General features: G+C 50.0%; 1 protein-coding gene across 1 annotated transcript; it reads right to left on the reverse strand.

Moving 5' to 3' along the window:
- Positions 1 to 17,863: 17,863 nt before the first annotated feature.
- On the reverse strand, positions 17,864 to 21,990 carry BCDIN3D (BCDIN3 domain containing RNA methyltransferase). The gene is made up of 2 exons (XM_010710535.4): positions 21,779 to 21,990; positions 17,864 to 18,716 (listed from the first exon to the last, which is right to left on the reverse strand). Exons 1-2 carry the CDS (start codon positions 21,968 to 21,970, stop codon positions 18,102 to 18,104), a joined length of 807 nt encoding a protein of 268 aa, XP_010708837.1. The 5' UTR covers positions 21,971 to 21,990; the 3' UTR covers positions 17,864 to 18,101.
- Positions 21,991 to 24,430: the final 2,440 nt, after the last annotated feature.

Below are 24,430 nucleotides of genomic sequence, written 5' to 3' on the forward strand. Positions count from 1 at the left end.
GGAGATTGAGAAAGAACCCTATGGCCAGAGCATCAGGCTAAAAGCAGGACTACTGGGTAGAAAAGGGGCAGCTGTTAGGACAACCCCAGCTTACCATCTCACAGTCTCACTTACTTCACTGCTGCGTGCCTCAGTTTCCCCCTGAGGATGGGAAAAGTGATATCAAGCTACAGAGCACTGAGGCAACGATTTTAGGCAGCAGGATAATTCCTGTACTTATTGACAGGAGCTGAGCTATGCCCAAGGTGGCCCCATACCTTTGGGACACCCCTATCTGTGCATCTACCAGTCCTACTCCTCCACCATACTATCCCTTAAGTGCTGATTTTATCTAAAGGACCAGTCCCTTCCTCAGGGCTAATTCCTGTTACAGCAGAGAAATGGCCTGCACCCCAACAGCAGCTGTTAAATTCCATGGGGAAGTTCTGTAGTTTTTTTTCCCAGTGAAGGACAACACAACTCTTGAATGCTACAGGAATACAGGGCAGTACCATCAACTCAGGATCTCACAATTCCCTTTGGGGTGGCAGCAGACAGACCTAGAAGGAGAATAAAGCTGAGCTAGCACAGCAGTCAGTGCTGTGGCCACCAGATTTAGCTGCTGTAGAAAAAAAAGGCAAGCTCAACCTCATTAGTTGGCCAGCTGTATGCACAATCCAAAGCACAGCTGCATCCAGGTAAAGCCACATCACTTCAGCAGCAAGAGGTTTCCCAAAGATGATCTCAAACTCTCTCTGGGGCCAAAGATCGAAGTGCCTACTCCAGCATAGGGAAAGGAGACATCAGATGTCCAGGACATGGCCCAGTTGTGAGACAAAACCCAGGGGCAAAACCCAGGGATTGATAAAGTTTGATAAAGCCGTGTGCTGAAAGCAGGAGCAGAGCCAGTACTGGTGGTGCACACTCTGGCAGGGAGGATCAGCAGGTAAATATCTGCATCTGCACAACAGCAACTGGGACAGAGTCCAGGAGACAAGCTGGAGCAGACAGAGGGAAGCAACAAGGCTCCTCTGCTGTTTTCCAGCCGGGCAGTGCCTGAGCCCCAGACCACATCTAAGGGTACTGCATGCCTGAGCCACTGCCTCCTGGGCTGGGGAGCACCCAAGTGTGAGCTCCAGGCTCCCTCTCCTGGGCAGGTGATACCATTGCAAGAGCTTCCGAAGGACTCTGAGGCTTCCAAGCACTGCAACAGCCAAACAACCCTCTCCTTTTTTTCCTTCCAGCAAGCCCAGCCTCCCAGGAGAAGGAAAACAGCTCTCAGGTTGCAAGAAACAGTACAAAGCGTGGTCAACATCTCTCCCTGGACACTGTGGGGGTATCACTGTGGTTATGAAGGGAAATTGAGCCACTGAGGTCTGCCACGGGGCTAAAGCTTGCCAGTAATCACTAAAATAACTTTTTATAATTTTTTTTAAAACTTTTATAATGGGACGTGCAACCTTCAGCCCATCTGCTCTGCAGGAACCAGGCTCCCACCTGTAGCTGGACAGCTGTCTGTCTTCTCACACGTTTCTACCCCCTCCAGATTCAGCCACGTTCCTTCAGGAGAAGCAAAGAGAGCTTTATGAGGCTCCAATTAAACATATCACAGACCTGGACCCAATGCAGGACACTAAGCAGCCAGGCTCAGAGGTGCAAGGAAATTTAGATGAGGGAAATCAGTGCAAGTGAGGTTCATGCTTCGTACCAGAGGGATGGCAAAAACTTTCACACGTTCCATGATATTAAAAGTGTGGGAATTGAGATGGAAACATGTTCCTGGGGTGGAAAAGAGATGTCCCCAGAGCTCTACAGACTTTCCACTGCACCTTGTTCCCTGTCCTGCTGCAGTAGGTCCCCCCACTGCACCTACCCCTAAGCACCCTCCAATCTTCAGCCCACTTTAATCTGCCCGTCCCACTTCACCCATAACTGCTCCTCCTGATTCCAGCTCACATCTGGAGCAACTCCAAGACACAGGGTGCAAGATAAGGGGAGAAAGACAGATCCCCCAGGCTCACCTCCCAACCTGCCACTGGCACAGTCATTGCCAGGGCTGGAAGTGGCTCAGCCCAAGAACCCAGCCGCTGGGAAACAGAACTCCCTCAATCCTGTGCAAAGAGAAGAGCTGTGATAGATATTTCTTCCTATATTATCTTGGACTGTGCCTCAGTTTCTCCCACGCATCTTTGTCTGCAGTCTAAGACAGGATCAGGCCTTTTTGTGGTTTCTTTTTGGGGAGGGGGGCTGTGCTATAGTTTAGCTTTCCTAACCAGACACTCCCGCAGGCAATTAAACAAGCAGCAAAGAGGTTTAACCAGCAGAGAAGCAATGATTTGTACCACTACTACCATCTTCCCAGATACCCGAGCTTGATGAAATACCCAACTCTGACCACAGGCACCATTTTGTGCCCATCCATCACCTCTCAGCTCTTGGGGGCACACAAAACCAGCAGCACCCGCTGAGGGAAGCAGCCTTTTTGCAAGCCCCAGGAATCAGCCACGTTTGGCTGCAAAGCAAATGCCATAATTGTCTCCAGGGTATCTGGAGAAGGAAAGGGAGAGCAGGGGAGGATGGAGGAAAACACGCCTGACCCCATCAGCCCATCCACACCTCCCCACGTGTCTCTTCACAGGGAGGAGCACCGCCGGCATAGGCTTTTTTGACCATATAAGGCCAAGTTCTTCTCTCCTTGGCCAATCCAGGAGGAAGGCAAACACCTGAACCATGCCCAGTTTGCCAAGGCCCAACCTTCCCTCCCACGCCCTGCCTCCTCAGGCAGGCATGCCAAGCTCTACCTGCAGCAGGGCAAGGAGACAGAATTCGCATAGTCTTGCTCCAAACTGGCACAAGATAGGGAAATTCTGCCCTGTATGAATCTACCATTGGGCACAGAGCATAGCTGGGGCTTTCCTCTCTTGCAGCCCTTTAGACTCCTTGTGAATGAGCTCAGTTTGAGTGCTGCAAGGGAGGGCTGCCCCAACACAGTTGTTGCATCTCACAAATCCCACCTTTCTTCCAACTATTTCCAGTCATTCACTGTCCCAGACATGTGAAAAAACCTCTTGTTCTGTACTGCAGCCAGCCTGGCTGCTTTGTTTCCACCTCCACCTGTGCTTCACTTGCACAGGGCAGCCCTAGGGTCTCTACCTCCCAAATAGTGCCTGGGAGACAGCAGTGCCTGTGCAGACCTGCTAAAGGAGCTGCAGCTTTGGGATGCCCTCAGCCTACCTTTGGGTTAGGGGAACAGGAGCTGGAGGGAGCCATTTCCCAGTCACTGGTGGGATTCCCAGCACTGCCAGAACTGGTGTGATGGGGCTGACAGCCTATTAGCACAGTGGCTCCCAGGCCTGGCATGGCAGCTCACCCTGAGAGGAGAAATGAAGGACAAAATTGGACTACCACTTACAGATTAGTGACGAAATTAAGAACATTCAAAAACCCCATCAAGACCCAAAGCTGCTACCAGCTGGTAGGGATGCAGGAGAGATCCTGAGCTGCCAGCCCTCAGTCCATTTCCAGGCCCCACTGCTCTGCTGCAGCCACGCACGTGCCAACTCTTCCCCGGCTCTGCATGCCAGCACCCTGACCAAACGAGCCCAGGAATTTCAGAGAAACCAGCATTCTCTTGTTGTGCTGCCAAGATTCGGTGCCTGCCTGCCAACAATCCTGGTTAGAGCGGGACAGATTCCAGGAGAGTTGTGTCAGCTCACTGCCCTTGGGCTTATGGGGTGGGAGTGCCAATAGGTCCCACGCCTCCACCTCCAGGCATACCAGGGACTCACAGCAGCTGCTGCTTCAACGCACTCCCCACCCAAATACCTGCGTTTCCACAAGGCTGTCACGGGTCTGAAAGAAGCCTTACCTGAAACAAAATGGAAATTGGGTTGGCCTTTTGGTGTTTGCCCATATATAATCCTGCACAGCCCTCCAGGAGGACAGAGCACTGATGTGGGGGCAGAGAGGATGGGGATCAGTACATGGAGGAGGACGACGTTTTGTTCCATGGAAGGCATGAATCCAAACGATGGTGCTGCTCATTTCCCAGCACCTCCTGACCTATTCTCCCCACTGCACACACAGCATTCACGTCACAGAGCAACAACATCACCTGCTGGCAGTGGGAGTCTGTGGGAACCTAGAGCATGAAAGCAAAAGGGCAATGGGAGAAGCAGAACCTCTGCTTAAAGCTGGGGACGCAAACAAGGCACCTCCAGGCAGGCAGGAGTGTGTGAACTGTGGTCTATGGCTGTGCTAACCTCCAACAGGTCTCAGTAGAGAGTGGGATGCTCCTCTTTCCAGCATGGGAGGTTATCTCTGAGACCTGGAAAGGTGAGCTTGTCCAGACCAGAGCCACGATGCCACAGGCAGATGTTGTGTGAGCTAGTGGCTGAGCAACCTAGGGAAAATAGAAAGAAGGTCACATCAGCGATTGAGATTGAGACTTTACAGCTCAGACCAAGTCATGTTTGTACCACGATTCACATGCTGCAAGCACAGATGGTAGCCAGTCCTTTAAGACAGCTTTCAGCCAAAGAGCCCTGCTGCAAACTTGCTCTGATGGCTCAGCTGGGCAAGCAGGCACTACCAACAGGAAGACCAGCTCACGTGGGACTTTGCAGACATCAGCAACCAGAGCTTGTGTCTGGGCTTCAGTTTTGAATCTACTTGGAAGGTCATGCATAGACTCAGCCAGTGCCCCTTCTCTACTAACTTTAAGCATTCAAACACCTCATACCCCTCATAGTCCTCATTAGAAACACTCAAGCACTCATGGGGACATTTCAGCAGCACAAGGAGCCACACAAACAGCACACATTTACCCTGGGTCAATGCTGGCAGTTTGGGCCCTGACCACCCAGCTGTGCTCCCTCCCAGCCTGACAGATGTCTGCAATGCACAGATACACCAGGCAGCCTCCAATCCTGATGCAGCAGATTGAGCTGAGAGACATGGAAGGGCCCGGGTGAGCTGGGGCAGTGCCCAGTGCGTAGGGCAGGGTAACAGAAAGTATTTGAGATTGCACATTGGCCGAGATGAGTCACACAGCAGGATGGGCAGTCCGGAGCTGCCTGCTCAATTCTCCACCCCTACCTGCACATTACCCTGGGAAGAAGCAAACCGTGGGAACTGGGATATCACAGCAGGCCAAGCAAGTACAAAAAACATGGCTGTTGCTGAGAAGAGATTAAAACTGTCCATCTCTGCAAAGCAGTGACTTAGCGAGAGGAGCAAAACCCCAGAGCTCAGCAGGTCTAGGTGCTGGAGATTGGCTGCTCAGCCTGGCACCATCCCCGTGGCAATCGGCCAGGTATTCATAACATAATGGGAACAGTGCTCACCCATTCCTGCCAGGGCCTGTGTGTGTTTGTGAGATTTCATAGACACACCCTTCAATTCAAGGCTTTGGAAAAAAAAAGCTCAGCACCTGGGGAGGAGAAAAGGAGGGGGGAGGAAAGAAAGGAGAAGGAACCACTTCAGAGCTGAGGAATCCCAGCTGTGACTCACCGGGAGCACTGACGCAGGAAGCAAACAGGGTTGGGAACGCCGGGAGGGGGTCAGGATTTATGGGGCCAGGCAGCCCCTCTTGCATGGAGGGTCCCCCTGCTGGGCTTGCTCAGGATCCAGCCTCCTCCTGCAAAGGTGACACTGGGCTGGAGTTTTGCTCATGAGAATGCACCCAGATCATTTTTCAGCATTGCCAAACCTGTCTGCACGCTGCCTGGCTCCTCGTTGCCCACACGTCCAGATTACTCTCACTAACAGCACTGGAATTGACACCAAAAGTGCAACAAACCTCCTCATTTCAAATATTCCCACCCTGGTGGTGTTCCAGTGCAACACCAGGACCCTTCCCAGCCAGTAGCTTCAGCCCCCCAGCAAACGTGTGCCTCTTTGAGCTGCCCAACATGCAGGGAAGGGGTTCACACCTCAAGGGAATAGAGAGCACCTGGGTTCTGGTTTCCAGCTCTTTCAGCGTACCCAAAGGTATCCAATGTGATCTACCCACGTACAGGGTAAGTGCAGCAGGGCTAAATGACACCACAAGCAACACAAAACAAATCATAGAACACCACGGGTTGGAAGGGAACAAGGGAATGACTGAATCCTACCCCTGGCCCTATGGAGCATAAACCAAACGCCACATCTGAGAGCAGTGTCCCAGTATTCTATGGGCTCCGTCAGCTTGGGGCTGCGCCCACTATGCTGGTGAGCCTGTTCCATTCCCACCAGGAGCTTTCTGCATACATAACAGAGGTGAGAAACACAAGACAAGAAGCAAGGTCACATCAGATCGGTCCAGAACCACTCTGGATTTATGCCTCCCTTGTCTCATTGGCCTCAAGGAGTCAATCCACTATTTCCTTAGCACTTTACTAGCTAGAAACCTGCCTGGCTCCACTGAAGCCAGTGTCACCAGTTCACCTGCTCAGTGCCAGCTCTCCCAACAGGTGACATCAAGTCCCAGGTTGTTTTTGGCATCAGGGGAACATGGTGGAACCATTGCTCTCCTGCTCAAACTCACCATCTGGTAGTGAAGATTTATAAACTAGACGAGGGAGAACCAATGCAAAACATCTTTTTCTTTTAGAACTGTGGACTGCAATGTGCTAAAAAACTCTGAAATTCACTCATTTAGCCTTGGATTTGCTTTGAAACCTGAAACTTTGGGGCAGGCAGCATGTTCTCCCCTCTCAACAAGCCAGACCACAGCTGGCTATTCAGCCTTCATGTCAGAGCTTTCTCCATCTAATTCTGAGCCCACCAGGTGCTGTACAGTCCCGTTTCTGATGAAGCAGAAACCTCCATCCATGCCCCCCTGGCAGCTTCCCAGACAGCCAGCTCACGCTCACAACAAACACCCATGGGACATGTTCTGACCTGAGCACTGAAGTCAGTTCTCCCTGGAGGATTCGCCCACATTTGTATCTGGAGCTTGCTCTGCAGATTATACAACACGTATTATTTAGGGCAGCAATGCCAAGAGGACCTGGAGAAGAAGCCTCCACTTTAGAAGGTCCTGAGGGACCCCAGTGGGAGCAAGGAAGAGGACTCAGTGGTTGGGAGGACTGAAGCTTCACAGAAAAACCAGAACCATGACTTTCAAACTTGTTCAGTGCTTCTCAGTCTTTGTTGAGACCTTAAGTAGAGTAAGAAGTAACTCAAGACAGTGGCTCCGAATGCATAAACCAAGCCTTGACTGCAGCAGAGCCCCAGCCTGCTGTGCTGGGGTTCACAACTGGAACTGCCTCTTGGCTGCATCTCCACTCAGTTTGGGGAAGGGTCAGCATTTCAATCTCCCCTACCTCCAGTGGGCTGACCCATTCCAATTCCATTGCCACTCCAGTCTGGGAAGACCCCATTTCTTTACCATGGCAGTCTGGCTGTGCCTGTCCATCCAGGTCCTCCAGCTGCACAAGGAAGAGGTAGTGTCAGCATGGAAGCATCATGGATCTTCCCAAGCTTTATAAAACCATGCTGAAGTCACAGCTCCATTCTGAAGTCAATTTACAGCAGGTAACGGACAGCACTAACAGGACTGAGTTATTGGGATCAGCCTGAAACCTTATTGAAGGTTATTATGTTGTGGATGCCCCATCCCTTGAGGTGTTCAAAGCCAGGCTGGATGTGGCTCTGGGCAGCCTGGTCTGGTGGTTGGCGACCCTGCACATAGCAGAGGGGTTGAAATTAAATGATCATTACGGTCCTTTTCAACCCAGGCCATTCTGTGATTCCATTCTATGATGCTTCTGTTCAACAAGCAGCAGAACTGGCAGATTAAGTAGAACTTCAGCCTGATTATTCTCATCACTTTGCTCCTGATTTATATGCAGCTAATAACAGGCACTGACATCTATCCCTTCTCTGCCAGCTTAATCCCAAGAGGAACAAGGAGAAATCTCAGTGAGCCTCGACTACAGCAGCACAGCAGGCCTGGCTCCCTGCAGAGCTCACGGGAGCTGGAATAGGCCTTCTGAGAGCTGCTTTTGTACCAACTTCTCTACCATTTACTGAGCTTTTTGCAAACCATCCCAGCCATGCAAGGAATGGGGTGGGGATGTTTTGACACAGTCTTGGATCATTTACAGATCCCACCCAGCTGTGTCTGTGCTCACCTAATGCTCTCGCTGTCCTCTTGTTTCTCAGGAACATCTAGTAGAGAGCAATTCAGATAAGCATAATGCTTCACAGAAGCTGCTATAGAAACACTGATTTCCACTGCAAAACCTGCTTACCAATTGCTGCTTGGAAGGGAGGGAGGACATAAAGCCCATAGGGGTCTTCTCTCTTTACCACTTTGGAGTTTAAAAGCTGAATCCCACCACTTGTCTGCATGGGCTGCAGTGATAAGCAATACCAACGCCTCACTGGAAGGCCAAGGAAAGATGTGGTCTGGCAGCAAGGGAAAGGGAATACTTGGGGCAGTCCTGGCCTTAAGCAGAGGGGGGTAGGTCCTACTTAGGTAGATTAAAGAAGGACAGAAAGGTCCCAAGTCAGCCTAGAGTGAACCTCCCTTAGCAGCATTAAGCGTCCTTCACACTTCCAGCTGCTAAACTGAAGTGAGAGAAACGTTTCCCCTTACCAAAAAGCAACCCTAGCAGATGCAGAATGCATGCCATCTAACCAGAGGTATTAGTAGATACTCCATAGGTTAACCCTAACCTAGAGTACAGCTCTACTAAAGCAGTTGTTCATCTTCCTGTGGCAGCTCAGATCCAACTCCCATTACTCCCTCGAGTTGGCTGCAAATGGTCAGGACCAAGACTGACAACATCCCTTACTCTTCTGTTAAATCCTACCCTGTAAGATATAAAAAAAAAAAGCAAGATCCTTATGTATCCACAGTGAACAGCTGCTTTCTGCAGAGCAGAACAGACGTGTCTAGTGCATATGTACATGACTGCCCCCGTTCTCAGTGTTTATCATCCAAGAAGCCTTGCAGAATCACATTTGTTTAGATTTGTTTAGTCTGGGGTGAGATCCAAATCCAGTTTCAGATGTGGATCTGCGTTTCACAACTGGCCTTTATTCCTCTCGTGCACAATACCAACCTGCACCGAGAAACCTGCAACCTTCAGTGGAGCCTTACAGCCAGAGCTCACTTGCTGAGAGCTGGAGAGGTGTCTGCAGCCCCACAGAGCAGTGTTTCCTTCGGTTCTCAGACACTGGGGAGTTTCCCTGACTTCACAGGACTGTACTGGTACACATCAGTAGCCAAATACTCTAGATAACCACATAAAGCAGGAACAGAAAGGCCGAGAGTGACTTTGGCACAACTAAAAGAGTGGTGACAGGCATAGGTAGGGATGCTTAAGAATAAGGAGCCCCCCCATCCTCCACACAAACGTACACACTCATGTTCCCCATCCATGCAAACACTGCTCTGAAACCAGGAGAGCAGTCATGGCAGGCAGACAGCCCCTGGGCTGGGGAACCTCGGGAGACAGACACAGCTCAGGCTTCTCTTTCCACCTGGCTGGGAAAGGACAATCCCAGGCTGGGCCGCCCAGCCCTGCAGGGCTCTGTCAGCATTGTTTGCAGCGGGGTGCAGGCTGCCTGCCCCACCTGGCGCTCCCCTTTGTGCATTTGCTGAGCTCTGATCTGACGGCGTCCATCGCCCTGGGGAGGGAACTGCTCACAAACAGAGCAGGAACTGCTCACAAACAGGGCAGACGGCTCCAACCTACTTTCGCTGGGTTTTGCACAGCAGGCAAACATCAGAGACTTCAAAGCTCCCACATCAGCAAATTCTCTGGCAAGCATCTTGGCAAAGAAATGCCAGAGGGAGGGAAGTGAGGGGATTCTCTCCTGTGGGGCTGCTCAGCCTGTGGACTACATTCAGGAACAGCTCATCTGCTGCTCCTTTCCTTTCCCCAACCCCCCAGGCACAGATCAACCTGCTGCTGCCATCTCCTCTGCCCCCATCCCTGTTTTGCCATCGTGCAACCACAGTGCAGGTGCCTCTACCCCACAGCAGGTGCACATGCAAAGCAGTTCCTGTGCTGGGGGAAAAGGAGCCATTCTCCTGACGTATCACACAGCCAGTCTGTATTTCTGCTATATGACATCCATAGACATATCACAGGGAATTAGGATGAGCTTCTCCCTTTGGTCTCCCTCTACAAGAGCTGAACTTGAGCATCTCTGTTCTGTGGTCTGCAAGCCCACCTTTGTATGACATTACACTGAGGCTCCAAGAGCAGCTGCTGGGCTCAGCACTCACCTACCCTGGGCTCAGCAGTCAGAGCAGGGAATGGTAACCAGGTTCTGCCCCAACCAGTTGCTCTGCTGGAGACAACTGTGACTCTCACCAACCCACTCCTATGGGATAACAGCAGGCCCTCTGTTATCCCCCCCACGTACACTCTGGTATGCAGCTTCTTCTCTCCTCCCTATCTCTACACACACACACCCACGCAAACACAGCATTAACAGCTTTACTCCTGGCTTTACAGCATTTACACACTCAATAAAGCATTCTTTTTGCCTTGCAGTTGTGCCAGCTCTTTGTAAATCCTCAGCACTCTTCCTTTTGAAGCTGGAAGAGAACCAGGCCACCTCTACCAACTCTCTTCACAGCAGCTTTCAGCTCGCAACTCCTTAAAAAGACTTTCCTCCCTTTCCCCAAACCTCTGCCCTTCTGAGTCACGCTCTGTGCAATGCCTGAAGTCAGCACTTCACACGAACCAGCTGAAGCTGGTCTTTGGAAAAATGCAGACACATCCATGCAGAGCGCAGGGCAGCGACCAGCCAGGACCTGCAGCCCTGGCAAAGAGCAGAGCGGGTTCGCTGGTGACAACACCAGCTAGAAATGCAGATCAAGAGAGAACATGGAGCAGCAGAGCAGCTTTCCTCCCCACCTCCCCCCCGAGGCAAAGATCAGTGTTTGGGACACCAACTGCTCACCTGGGAAAATGGCTGCGGGGAGAGAAAAGCCTGACACAGGCTGCTCTTCCTTTGCGTTGTTCCTCAACCCAGAGCTCAGATAAATGGGTCCTCTGGCCTTACAGAGCCTGGGTTGGGAACCCCCCTCCCAAATCTGTTTTACACTGAAGGCCAAAGGGGACCAAGCCACCAGCCCTCCTAATGTCAGCATCGATAGCATAACGCTCAGGAGCACAGATCTCCCCATGCAGAGGTGCCCCGGGAGCACCCAACCCCATTCCCAAGTATCCTCTGCATTTTCTCTCCTTTCCTCCCTCCTATCTCACCACCTCTGTGAGCTCCTTGCTTCCTTCCACTGAGCCACAGCCCTTCGGACAGCATCTTTCCCCACTCGAAGCCAAATGCTTTATTTTTGCACATTTCCACGTTTGGCTCTCACCATGAAGGCAAGGCTTACCCTGAGCACCATGCAGAGCATTACAGAAGCAGCCACACCATTTTGGAAAGTCCCACAGAAAGTCCTGAGAAGCAGGGCTTGCTCCAGGTGAGGTAGGAAAGGGGTTTTCACAGCTCAGTGTGACTGCCCTGATCCAAAGACAAGGTCAGCCACAGAGGTGATCTGCAATGGGATCAGAAGTTATCGAGGGCAAACAAAAAAAAGCACATCTCTTCTTAGGTATTTGTTCTGTTTAACAATTGCTGGTATTTGAGGAAAAAACTAAGCAGCACCTTCTTAAGCAATGGTCAAGAAAAAGGCAGAGTTAAAATTCAATCTGAGTCAGTAAGGAATGCACTGCAGGCCCCGCTCTAGGGGCTGGAAGGCAATAAATAATTCAGCTTCTGCCCTACTTGGCCACCCTGGACAAGAGGAGTCAACACTGGGAATGTCCAGAACACAGCAAATCAGTCCCAGGAGACTGAAGAGCCCTGGATAATAGCCACCACCACACACATTCCTGAAAAGCTCTGGCTACTTTCACATGGTGCCCTGCTAATCCACTTGCTTCCATGCACCAGCAATGATTAGGCTCCATTGCAATGCAGCAGGAGGGGACTGAGGTTCTCTATGCAGGGCTGGGGGTTGATGGACTCCAGACCCCACACGGAGGGTCCAGCTCTCCTGCACCTCTGTATGCACATTTAAGATGATGTATCTATCAGAAGGGTTTATGGAAGCCCTCCCTCTCCTATATGCTTTCCTCAAGGAGGGTAAGGGAATTCTCAGCGTGCAACCAAGGATCCCTTCCTTTGCACCTTTGCACTCGCAGAAAGGCCACTTCATTTTCCCACCACCATCTCCCATGCCTGAAATGGGGATCTTTGAGGAGGTAAAGGAGATTAAAGGGACACAGAAAGAGTCGGGCAGCCTTCAAGGGCCAGCCAGGAGAGGAGCCGCCCTGCTTCTCCCTTTTGATCTCTGCATGAGCACCACGGAGCTGCCCTTGGCTTTTGATGTGTCACCCTGCAGATTGTTCTCTCGCAGCAGGGCAGGCCTGTTGCAGCATGACTGCTCCTGGATTTCAGCTGCTAGGGGAACAAAACTGTACTTCAGCAGCTTGTACACATTTCGGAGCCGTCAGAGTCTGGGCTGACCCCAGGGGTGGAGGGGAACTGAGAAGGCAAGGAGGGACACCACCCTCAAATTCAGCTCTAACTAAATCCCTGTCAGTCATACGGAAGGTGCAGAAACTGCTACTGCAACAATAAAATAGAATGACTTAATCTGGCATCACAAAGCACTTCACAGAAGGAAACAGGCCAGGGGATCTGCAGTGCCATGCCCAGTCTTTGGCCCACTGTACATGACTTAGATGAAGGGAGTTTAATCAATTGCACTTTATTTAAAGTGCATTCTGCCATGGAAGGACAAATAAAACTCCTTCCTTACCCCTCATTTCAGAGAAGTACAGAGAGCTTTGCTGCTCTGAAAACATCGTCCCTCAAAACAAAACTGTGCCATGTTAAAGGCCCACGGATTTAGTGGCTTTGTTGCAAGTGAGAACAAAAATCCAAGCAGCTGATAATATGCATTTTGTAAGCCTGATCTACAACTGACCCAACTTGGATTCTCTGGTCAGCTCAGGTCTGCACATCACTTTGTATTCACTGAGCTCAAGGGCTTAGCTTAACACGCCAGGTTATCCCTCCCTGTGAAATAAAGAGCATGAGGTGAGGAGTCTGATGAAAGCAGCAGCTTGCCCCAGTCCCACAGGCAGCTGGGGACAAGGCTCAGAAAGGAACCCACATTTCCCACCCTACAATCAAGTTCTTTGAGACCTGAGCACCTACCGGTCTTGCCAAAGGGTTACAAGCATATCCTGAGCCCAGATCACGACTCCAGCTTTTTTCTCCAAACTGGAGACTCCTTTGGATTCCAAGTCCAGCGGTTGACCCAAGTGTAAGGTAAAAAGGACACTCCTACACCAACTAAACACAAAAAACTCAGGTGTCAGCTGATGATATTTGGTGGCAAGGCTTCTGCCTGTAATGCTACAAGAGATCAGTGTGCAAAGGCCTGTGGGAAACCAAACCTGCCCACATTAACACAAGCAAACCTAATGAAAAAGTTGAGGTGCCAGGAGTGAAACCCTAAATACTAAAAAAAGCAAGCCCAGTGGCAGACCAGACTGCCCACACACCATTCATCTACCTATATACTACTCCATTGGGTCCAGAGAGACTGCACCAAAGCCTTGGAGACTCCAGGAGTCCATTCTCACTTAGTCATCAAACCTAAGGATACAAAGCTACGCCGCATCCGTTTCCATAACCAAGAGGACACAGGGAAGTCAGCAGGCAGTCTTTTTGTTTCCCTCTGGCTTGCTCTGACATACCAAGTGCTCTCATTTGCAACTTGGCCAAACAGGACAGCATTCAGCACAAGTCTAGAGTGAAGGCAAGGGAAGCCCCCTCTCCCCCCACCCCAGCACTGAGGAAGGGGATTCAGGTTCTTCACACCACCAGCTAACCTGACAAACCAGAACTTTGCAAGAGGACTGGCTCACACCTGGTAGAGAACAGGCATCACGTGTTTGATGTGTAGCTGTTCTTCTTTCAGGTCCCCAGCATGCCAGGAACAGACGCCCATACTTCACAGGGCTGACACCTCTCGCTTTTCTCCTTTAATTCACAGGCTGCAAAGTTTCAGGAAGAACAAGAACAAACGTGCCCTCAGCTGAGCAAAGGAAATCCGAAAATCTGCAGCTTCTAACATACAAGCTTGTAGTGGCAAGCTGCCGGGTTTCCAGCTAGAGGAAGCTGCTTATGGTAGCAGACACAGTGCTGCCAACTCTCAGTTCCTAAGCTTGATTCCTCCACTCCTGAGCTGCTCATACATTCTGGGGAACGTAGAGTGAGACCATAAATTCTGCTGCCATTTAGAAAGGCCAGCGAACAGCGTTTGCAAGGCTGTCAGTTTGTATGTGTGCAGGAATGGAAGCAGACAGCAGGGAGACAGGAGTTTACAGCACTCGTTTGATCTGGCAGCTGTTAATGTTAAACTGATAAAGTGGCCGCTGTTGCACCACGTTTGCACACTACGTTCTTCCCCACTCAGTGCATTCCTTGCTCTCATCCAGCACAAGACCCTAAGAGACAGAGAACTGCTCCTTAGCATAAGAGTTAAAATTAAAAAAATAATTAAAATAATAGAAAGAAAAAAAAAAAAAAAAAAAGGGATTTCTCATCAACTTAATTTAATTTACTTCCTACAAAGGCTGGAAGCCACAGCAGAATCACCCAGAAATTGGAACTCAACCCCAACTTTAATAGTGACTTGCTCAGCTTTAGCTATTTGGTCTAGATTTTTCTACCCAAGGAAGGAGGATAATTACACACAACTTGCTACACAGCAGTGGTGCGAGACTTAATTAGTCAGAACACTTTGAAGGTACAGCACCTAATTAATATCTGAAGTGGCTGCAGTGATCATTATGTACAATGGCATAGCTCACAGCTGATGATACAGCTCAGCTCATCAGGACTTTTTCATCCTCAAAAGTGCTGCACAAACATCCAGCCCATATTCCACATCAGAAATCTCCACGATGGTGGGTGGATACCAAACTCCTTTCATGGATGGAAAAACTGAGGCAAGGTCTGATGGGGCCCAGCAACAAACCACAGAGCCTGAGAACTTAACAAGGCACTCGCATGGGAACTCCCAGTTTGGTGCTGGGTAGAACAGGGCAGCACCTTGCTGTGAATTTTGTAGGCTCCTGCAGACAACTGTGGAGCCATGGGGTTGGAGGGAGCAAGCAGGATCTCCTTACTACCCTTCCAACACGCAGAAGGAAAACATGGCACAAAATGAGCGGACCAGGATGGCAAAGAAGGTCAGCACAGGCAGCAGAGTAGTGTGAGCACGCTCCCATTTCCTTTGTTTTAGCAACAGCCCCGTCCCTGTATTGCAGAGATGAGCACAGAAGCTTCTGCACCGGCTTTGCCATCCCTCATCATTACACAGGTATCCTCAAACAAGCAGGGACATCTCTCTGCTTCCCCAGCTGCACGAAGAACAATTACCACCCAGCTCTGCACAGTGAGAGGGAGCACAAGTGTCAGTCTTAACCCCCACTTTTGCTTTCCTTATGTCCTGCCTCCAGGAGGCCTGTGAATACCTCTTAACCACGTTGCAAAATGCAAAGAGCACAGAGTTTATAAAAGAAATGTTCTCCTGAGCCTTACATAAGCACAGCAGCTGAGATCCACAGGCTTTCTTCTGTTGCTGTGTCATGGAGCTGGGCTCCCAGCTGTCTCATCTCATGACACCTTCCTGGAGAACAAAAGCAGCGAGCTGAAAAGAAAGGAGATTATTATTATTTTAACACTGTCTACTAAAGGGCTGACTTCATTCCATTCTACCTGGTATCTCAAGAACCACACAGGGATTTATGTTGACATTAATTTAAGCTGTGTTTGTGGCAATATCCAAAGGAAGAGAAACAAAACACGCTGCTGTGCCAAAATCAGAGTAGTTTTGGAGCTGAGCCATTTCTGAGTGGGACATATTGATATTAGCAATTTAGAAGTCCAGACTTGAGACAGATAAGAAGTCACTGTACTGTTACATACACACTGGGCTGGTTTGCAGGTCTGCACACAGCCAGCACATAAAGGCTGCAAAAAAAAAAGAAATGAGGAAATAAGAAAACAGAGTCTTTCAACAACGAGCAGACCAAAGGAATCACCCAGGCAGATACTATCAGTGCAGAAAGAACATAAAACAGGCTCTCTTTGAAGAGGAATGTCATTCCAGGTGGGTGCAGGGAAGGTCTCCTGTAATTCTTTGGGTTGTTTACCTTCCTAGCAACAATTTATTAAGCTTTTCAGACAGCTGTGCAAATTCCCACGCAGAACTGAAAGGCAGAAAACCCTGCTCACCCCTTTACAACAGACGTTTTCAAATATTTCAAAGAGAACAGCAAGGAATGTTGACACAAGCCAAAGCTGTAGGCTGCACGATACTCCAGTGCCACCAGCTGCACAGTGCAGGGAACAGCAGTGGCTCAGCCACCACCCCTGAGTCACTGCAGCTCACCCATAGATTGCAGCCAACGTCATAGGTGCTTCATTACCAAAGAGATAAGTGGGATTCATATATAACCTGAAGGAGAGAGAGAGAGATTGGGCACTTGGGCGAACCTTTAAGAAAACGCAGGATGAATTTTTGATGTGCTCTCCCACAAGGACAGGGGAAACAGCCCTGATTTTCAAGCCTTCTGTAACAAAACTAAGAGCTATCACTGGACTGACACCTTGGTTTGCAGCTGAGAAAGCAGACTGAGAGCTCTTCTTTCTGTGGCCCCTCTCAGTTCCTTCAAACACATCCACCCGCTTAACCACTCTTTTTTTCCCACTCTCACATCTCCATGGGTCCCAGCAGCTCCTCAACCAGAAGTCCAGGGCAGCCCAGCAGAGCACACACACCCCCTTCACTCTTTAATCTGGGCTCATTACAAAGGAAAATAAAACATTCTCATCTCCTGTCACTGCCTCAGCAAACAACCAGGAAGTTCCAGCCACAACATCATCTGAAACAGAGGGCTCGTGCACAAGAACTGCTAGACAAGAGCACCTCCTGGAGGAGATTCCCTTTGGGCACACACCTGGGCTTCCCTCACTGCACAGTAAAGGAGCTGCAGAACTCAGAACTTTGGAGGAGTCATCGCTTATCTATTTCAGTGTGTCACAGCCTACTCATACAAGCTGTTTGAACAGCACCCTGCAAGCATGACTCCTGCTGACTAGAAAAGCAAGCAAAACCACTAATCAGATATGAACTAAAGCCAGTAGGGAGATTAAGCAAAGTAAAGTTAACTTAAGACATTTTACCCTTGTTTTTCCTTTTTTCTTCCCAGATCTTACTGAACTATAAGAAACAACCCAGATATTGTGATATTTTAACCTTACTCACAGACAGCATTCATGCTTCAGGATTACCAAAGTGGTATTTAGACCTAAGAATACAATGAAAATGTATACTCAGCTACCAGAGCCTACGAAAACTGTGTGAAAAAATAGATTTAAAAGGAAAAAAAAAAAAACCCTACAAAAGCCAAAATGTTTACTGATAAAATTAAATTACTTTTATTTTACAAAGAGCTCTCACTTTGTTATACTCTTCAATGAATACATGCTCTTCAAGGAAATCCTTCACTCCAAAGAAAGTTCACACCACTGAGCCTCCAAACCAGGCAAATCCCATCTGTAAAGGTGCACAGGACACAGTGTGACCAAGATACCAACCAGACACATTCTGCAATGATCCAACTTACTCATTCATGGCTGGTAAAGCAGGCTGTGTGTTTTCCTTAAGCCTTCTATCTAGAAAACACAACAAGAAGCAGAACAAACTGCGTCACATGAGTCAGTAGAAATGGATTTGCCTCCTCTTTCCTCCAAAAGCTGTGTGGGGAAAAAAAAAAAAAAAAAGGCAAGTTCTCCCTTCTTCCAGGGAACATTCTTGGTAAGAAATCACGATATATATAGCAGCTTGGATTTCAACAGCACTTTCTAGGAACAGCAACCTCAGAACCCACAAGATAGGTCAGAACTGCCACCACATTTTGCAGATGTGAAGAGGAAAAAGAACAGACATAACAATGCACAGATATTAGTTGCCCCAAACTCCCTAGGAAGGTCAAGATCTGAACCCGATAGGGATGTAGGAATCCTGTATGTGACTCTGTATCTTGCCTACAAACTCAGGAGCACAAGAGCCCCTTTGTCAGTCACTGCTGCTGTTCTGAAGGCTCCCTGCCGTCGTGATTTGAGCCATTTGATTTAAAAAGCAAGAGGCTTCTGTCCCAGCTGGTGCTCCCAAAGCAGCACACCAGCTCCATGGTGCAGTCCCTTGTTAAGATCTGTGTGATCCTCTCTGCCATATCCCCATTGATGGCAAGAGATCGGAAGTGATCGAAGTCGTTCCTGCCCAGCTTCCGCAGGCGGCGGGCAGCTGCTCTGTAGCACTTCCAGGGCTGGGGTTCAATCAGCAAGTACCTGCACTGAGAGGACAGGAAGGCCAGGAACTCCACCAGGCCTCTGTCCCCGTGGTTCAAGTGGATCCACATGGTCACAGACATGCAAAAGCTGATGTCAAAGGTAGAACGGCCAAAACGGCTCAGGTAGGAGGTGAGAAACGGCTCTCTGGAGCTGGAGTCCATGATGTCCAAGTTGGCAAAGGATATGGAGTTAGGGAAGGGGCTGCTCTGCTGAGCCCTCTCGATGAGCACCGGATCAATGTCGCAGCACAGAAGGTGCAGATCCTTCCCATCTGCAGGCTGCTCTGGGCTTCCTTTGCCCTCCTGAAGGCCGAGCAGATGCCGGTACAGAGCCACGCTCAGCTCCTGCAGAAAGGAAAACAACAGGAGTTCACAGGGCCCGCACTGCTTCCTTAGCACAACACCAAGCACACGGGATCCCACTTTCAGCAGCAAGGTCCAAGCACCACCTCAGAGCTTTCTCTCGATGCAGTTCAGAACAATGAGCTCACTGACATCTTCCCTTCTAAACTGAAAAGCACTGCAGCAGCCCTGACTACCAGAGAGGCAGTCAGAAACAGTTCTAAACCCACATCACCCTCAGGTGGTGTCTGCAGGAAGAAAATCTGAGTAAGATGAATGGGTTTTACTAACAAGAATCGTGCTGAAGTTCCCCAATCATTGTCAAGGTGAAGATTTCACTGGCTTCCCCAGGTGACCTCAGAACTTCCTAGCACGATCTAGGCTACTTACATTTGAAGTAACACATTTCCTCCTCTTCTGCTAAAGGAAAAAACATTTCCTGACCATCACACCACAGTATAACAGAGTTAAGGAGAGCTGAGCTTTCTTTGAATTTCCTTTTGCAGAGCGCACCACTCGGCGGCAACCAAATTTATTTCTCATTAGAGGAGATCTGATGGAGCTCCTGAATGACAGCAAGGGAAACTGTAACAGCACCGAGCTCACACAGGCAGGCAGGCAGTGTCCTCTAGTGGTGCAAGTTTGCATTTCAAAAGAACCACACAACATTTTTACCTCACCTATTCTACAAGTTCAGCTGAAACAGGACCTGGAATCGTCCTTTGACAGCGCAGACTTTTAAGGCAACTAACAGGAGGCTGGGGAAAGGAGCCACAGAAACAACAGCACTTACATCCTCAGCCAGAATGACTTTTCATCCTGAATAATTATTTTTAAGTTAACACAGAGATAAAGCTTTCATCTGGAAAAAAAATAACAATTATATTAAGCCTTGCACTAATACGCATCTCAATTACAACACAACAAAGCTGCATGACAAGGAAAAGCCAGGAGAATAAAAGCAGTACAAGGAACAGAAAGACAACAGACACCCAGAAGAAGGGAAATTCTGTGAGATTTGCCAGTTTGATTGCAAAAATCTTCAAGAATGTGTGAGCAGATGTTAATTTGAAGTCCTGCCTGAGCAATAACTGAGGTGCTACTGCTAAACTCATACCAAATAATGGTTTCTAGTTTCAGACTTGGCCGGTTCCCTGCCTCTTTGGTGCTGAGAACACCCAGCAACCCAGGGTTCTCCATGTCCAGCACTTGGTGGGAAGGAGGACAGACTGAGCACAGCCTCCAAACCACTTCTCAGCCTCAGTATTTAGGCATAGGCAGCTCCACCTTTACCTTCACCGTTCTCTCGCAGGAGATTTGAGGAGGTGGCTTCCCGCACTGCAACGATCTGTGACCCCCACCCAAGTGCTCTCTGCCTCAGTCACACAGGCTCACACCCACCCCAGGCTGATGCCCTACACCCCCCAGCCCTCCCAGGCTGTTTCATTGCCCACCAGTTCCCTGGGTTACTGTTCCTACCGCCTTCTCCGCTGCCCCCACCACCCCTCTCCACTACACCCCTCTGTTTGCTCAGTCTGCTCCATTCCTCCCCAGAATTCCACAGCAGTGCCTCCTCCATTCCTTCCTCCCACACCCCCAATTGCAGATTACTCCAGTCTCCCCAGTCTGTCCCACTGTACCCCAGGCTCCAGCCTCCCCTAATCTCCTCCGTTTCTGTACTACCATGAGTCACTGCTTTCCCAGACCCCTTAACTTCCCCCACTGTCCCCCAGCACCTGAGAGCACTGTCCCCCTTAAACTTTTCCACTGCTCCCAATGCCCCAGATCACTATCTCCCCCCGAATCTTTGTCACGACACCCCAATATCCCAGACAACTGTCTCCCTCCTAATTTTTCACTCAGCCACCCTGTGTCTTAGTCCACTGTTCTAATCTTCCCCTCTATCCTCCTATACCCCAGAACACCACCTTCCTGTTCATCTTCTCCACTGCCCCAGCACTCCATGCCAATCTCCCCATTATCCCAGACCATTACCCATCTTAATATTTCTTCACAGTCCCCCAATAGTCAGCACCCCATACCACTCTCACCCCTAATTTTTCCCACTGACCCTTAATGCTCCAGATCTCTGCTTCCCCCTAATCTTTTCCCCTGCTCCCCATATTCAAGACCTCAGTCTCCCCTCTATTTTCTCCTACTGCCCCCCAGTACTCCAGGCCACTGTCTCCCAACCTTTCACGCTGTTCCCCCCCAAGCCTTCCCACTGTTCCCTATACCAGAGGCCACTGTCTTCCCACAAATCTCCCGCCATCCCCCAATGCTCCAGATCACTGACCCCCCCCCCCAATCTTTCTCCCCTTCTCCCATATTCTAGACCATTGCCTTTCCATTAGTGTTTCCTACTACCCCCCAGGGCTCCCAAACCAATCTTCCCCACTGTCTTCCAGTGCCCCAGCCCACTCTCACCCCTGCTCCTTAAACATCCCACATCACTGTCTCCCCTTACACTTCCCCATTGCCTCCCATAACCTAGACCGCTTTCCCCCAATCTTTTCCACTGCCCTCCAGTACCCCAGCCCACTGCCTCCCCTCTAATTTTTCACTTTCCCTCAATGCCCTAGATCACTTCTTCCCCCAGTCTTTCTCCCTGATCCTCATACTCAAGACCACTGTCTCCCCCTATTATTTCCTACTGCCCTCCAGTACTCCAGGCCACTCTCACCCAATCTTTCCCACTGTTCCCCCCAAGCTTTCCCACTGCTCTCTGCATCACAGACCACCACCTCTAACCCAATCCTTCCCTCTGCCTTCCAATACCCCAGATAATTATCACCCCTAATTTATCCCACTGCTCCATAATGCCCCAGATCGCTGCCTCCCCCAATCTTTCTCCCCACCCCCCATACTCTACACCACCATCTTCCTGTAAATCTTTCCCACTGCCGCCGAATATCCCGATACCAATCTCCCCATTGCCCACCCTCTCCCCTCAGTCTCTCCCGTAACCCCCACGTCTGGTTGTCCGTCCCTCCATCCGCCCCCCACCTTTCCTCCCTTCCCTCAGGAGGCCCCACCAGGCCCACTCCGCCCCGAGGCGCCCTTACCCCGGAATTGCAGCCCACGTCGAGCCCCAGCAGCGGGCGGGCGTCCGAGGGGAACAGCTGCCGCAGGAGTCCTTCGGGTAACAGGCGGAGGCGGCCCTCGGGCGGGTGGAAGCGGGAGTAATTGGGGAAGTTCCCGTAAGGAGCGGCGCCGGGCTCCGAAGCGGGACCCTCCTCGTTCGTGGGCGCCGCCATTTTGCCCCGTTGTTGTGCGGTCGCCGGGCGGGAACAGAGGAAGAGGGGAAAGGTTCCGGAAGAGAAAGGTTCCGGGAGGAAGATGTGCGCATGCGCACAGCGTTTTGGGGTTGGAGGTTTGCTGTGTGACAGTGGGGGTGACAGAAAGATAGAATCATAGAATCACGAAGGTTGGAAAACACCTCCCAGATCATCCAGACCAAGCCCAGCCCAACTCACCATACCCACTGACCATGTCCCCATGTGCCACCTCTCCACTGTTTCTGAGCACCTTCAGGGATGGTGACCAGATTTTACCCAGAAAAGAGTACATCTGTATAAGCCATGTGCTGCAGCTCCTCCAAGACAGTCTTGTGGGAGACAGAGTAAGAAGGTTTACTGAAGTCTAGGCAGCCCACATAGCCTTGCTCTCATCCACCAGCCGGTTGCCTGGTCATAGGAGACCAGGTTGATCAAGAATGACTTGCCTTTTGTGAACCCATTGTTGCCTGAGCCTGATCCCCCAGTTGTCCTTGCATGCCATCTCATCGCAGTCAAGATGATCTGCTCCATGACCTTCCTTCTGTAGTTCCCCAAATCCTCCTTCTGACGCTTCTTGTAGATGGGCGTCACATTTTCATGTCTCCTTTTGTGTGAGACCTCCCCAGTTCACCAGGACTGTTGATAAATGGTGGATAGGAGACCAGCAGCCACCTCTGCTAGCTCCCTCAGTACCCTCAGGTGGATCCCATCCAACCCCATGGATGTGTGACACTTCAGGTGGAGCAGCAGGTCACTACCTGCTTCCTCCTGAATCATGGGGGACTTATTCTGCTCCCCGTCCCTGATAGGATCACAAGCAGGGACAAGAGGACATCGCCATCCTCCTGTAGTCCACCAAGGAAAAAAACACTCCTGCTACCTGCACAGCCACAGCAATCCTACTCTAGTCTTTCCAAATCCATTTGAGTGAAAAGTGGAATTCCTAGAGATTTTACCTAGAAGACCACTTCCCAGGCCCTGTCACATCAGAGCAGGCTGAAGAGGTGCTCAAGAAAAATGACAATGTGGCAATTAGGAACATGGTTTTTTTGGGCATGGTGGTGTCGATTCAGTGATTGGACTGGATGACCTTAGTGGTCTTTTCCAACCTTAATGATTCAGTGATTCTATGAGTGGGCATGGTGGGGATGGGTTGATGGTTGAACTTGATGGTCTTAAAAGTCTTTTCCAACCTTAACGATTCTGTGATTTGATAGGCAAGCAGCCAGTGGGAGGTTTTACAGTAGGAAAAATAAAGGCCTTGGTAAAAAGGAGTGAAGAAGACCCCCATCTGCATCACAGGGAAGGTTTGAGGGGCAAGCTGACAGGGAATATAGGATTCATTTTAGGCAGTGATGTTGTTTTTTATCACAGCACGAAGAGCAGAGGGCGCCAGGAACTCAAGAATCTGGGTGCACACCAGAGCCAGGGTTCAGCCCTGGCTTCGTTTTGCATTGGGAAAAACAAGCAGGGTTGGCAAAGAGTCCCACTATCCTGAACACAGCTCGAGGATGGAAGGGAAGGAAGATGGGAAGGGGAGCAAAAATAAATATTTCACTCTTCTCCTGGGAGAGAAATTTGTATTTATATACTTCAGGTCTCCTCTGACTCTCTCTGTCTGCATTTAGACCCCTGCCTCATTTGCTATAGGCATAGGAAACAGCTCAATGCCTTCCTCTTCCAATATCCTTCAAAATGGGGTCCATCTCCCCATCTCCTTGCTTAGAATCAGAGAAACATTAATGTTGGAAAAGACCTCCCAGAGCATCCAGTCCAACTCCATCCCACCCCACCATGCCCACTGACCACATTCCCATGTGCCACCTCTCCACGATTCCTGAGCCCCTTTAGGGGTGGTGATCCCACCACGTCCCTTGGCAGCCTGGGCCGATGCATCACCACGCTTTCGAAGAAGAAATTATTTCTAATATCCAACTTGCTACTCCCCTAGCACAAATTGAGGCCATTCCCTCTGGTCCTATCACTGTTACCTAGGAGAAGAGTATCCTTCTCTCCCACATCCACCTTGGATTGGTCCTACAGTGTTTTAGGCCAAATCACTGTTTGCCCTGTTGCTCAGTCCAGTGTTGAAATTTGGCTGAATCATCAGCCTTTTATTTCGTTTACGTTAATGACAGGAGCAGACAGTGATACCTCATACAAATGCTCACAGCCACCTCGCTCTTTCTATGCTTTGCTTCAATTATTTTTCCACAATCACTATCCCACAGCAGAGCTTAAGTTACCCAGAACAACAATGCAACATCTTTTCTTGCTGCCAAAAAAGTGAGTGTGTGGGCAGGAAAGCCCTTCTCGGCCCTATCTCACTGTTTAGCCACATTTCTTAGGAAAGAAAATCTCACACCTGCCTTTTGGGCATGGCTCCTTCTGAGGAGCAGAGATCTGTTGCAACAAGATGCTGTGGTTGGCATTGCTCTG

The sequence above is a fragment of the Meleagris gallopavo genome, chromosome 31, assembly GCF_905368555.1.
Source record: "Meleagris gallopavo chromosome 31, MGAL_WU_HG_1.1, whole genome shotgun sequence".
Taxonomy (NCBI): Eukaryota; Metazoa; Chordata; class Aves; order Galliformes; family Phasianidae; genus Meleagris; species Meleagris gallopavo.

Bases quoted from the DNA above. Each gene is read 5' to 3' on its own strand.
- BCDIN3D (XM_010710535.4), bottom strand. From the start codon at position 21,970: ATGGCGGCGCCCACGAACGAGGAGGGTCCCGCTTCGGAGCCCGGCGCC. The intron at 18,717-21,778 runs GTAAGGGCGCCT...TCCTTTCTGCAG, and splicing joins ACGTGGGCTGCAATTCCGGG to GAGCTGAGCGTGGCTCTGTA.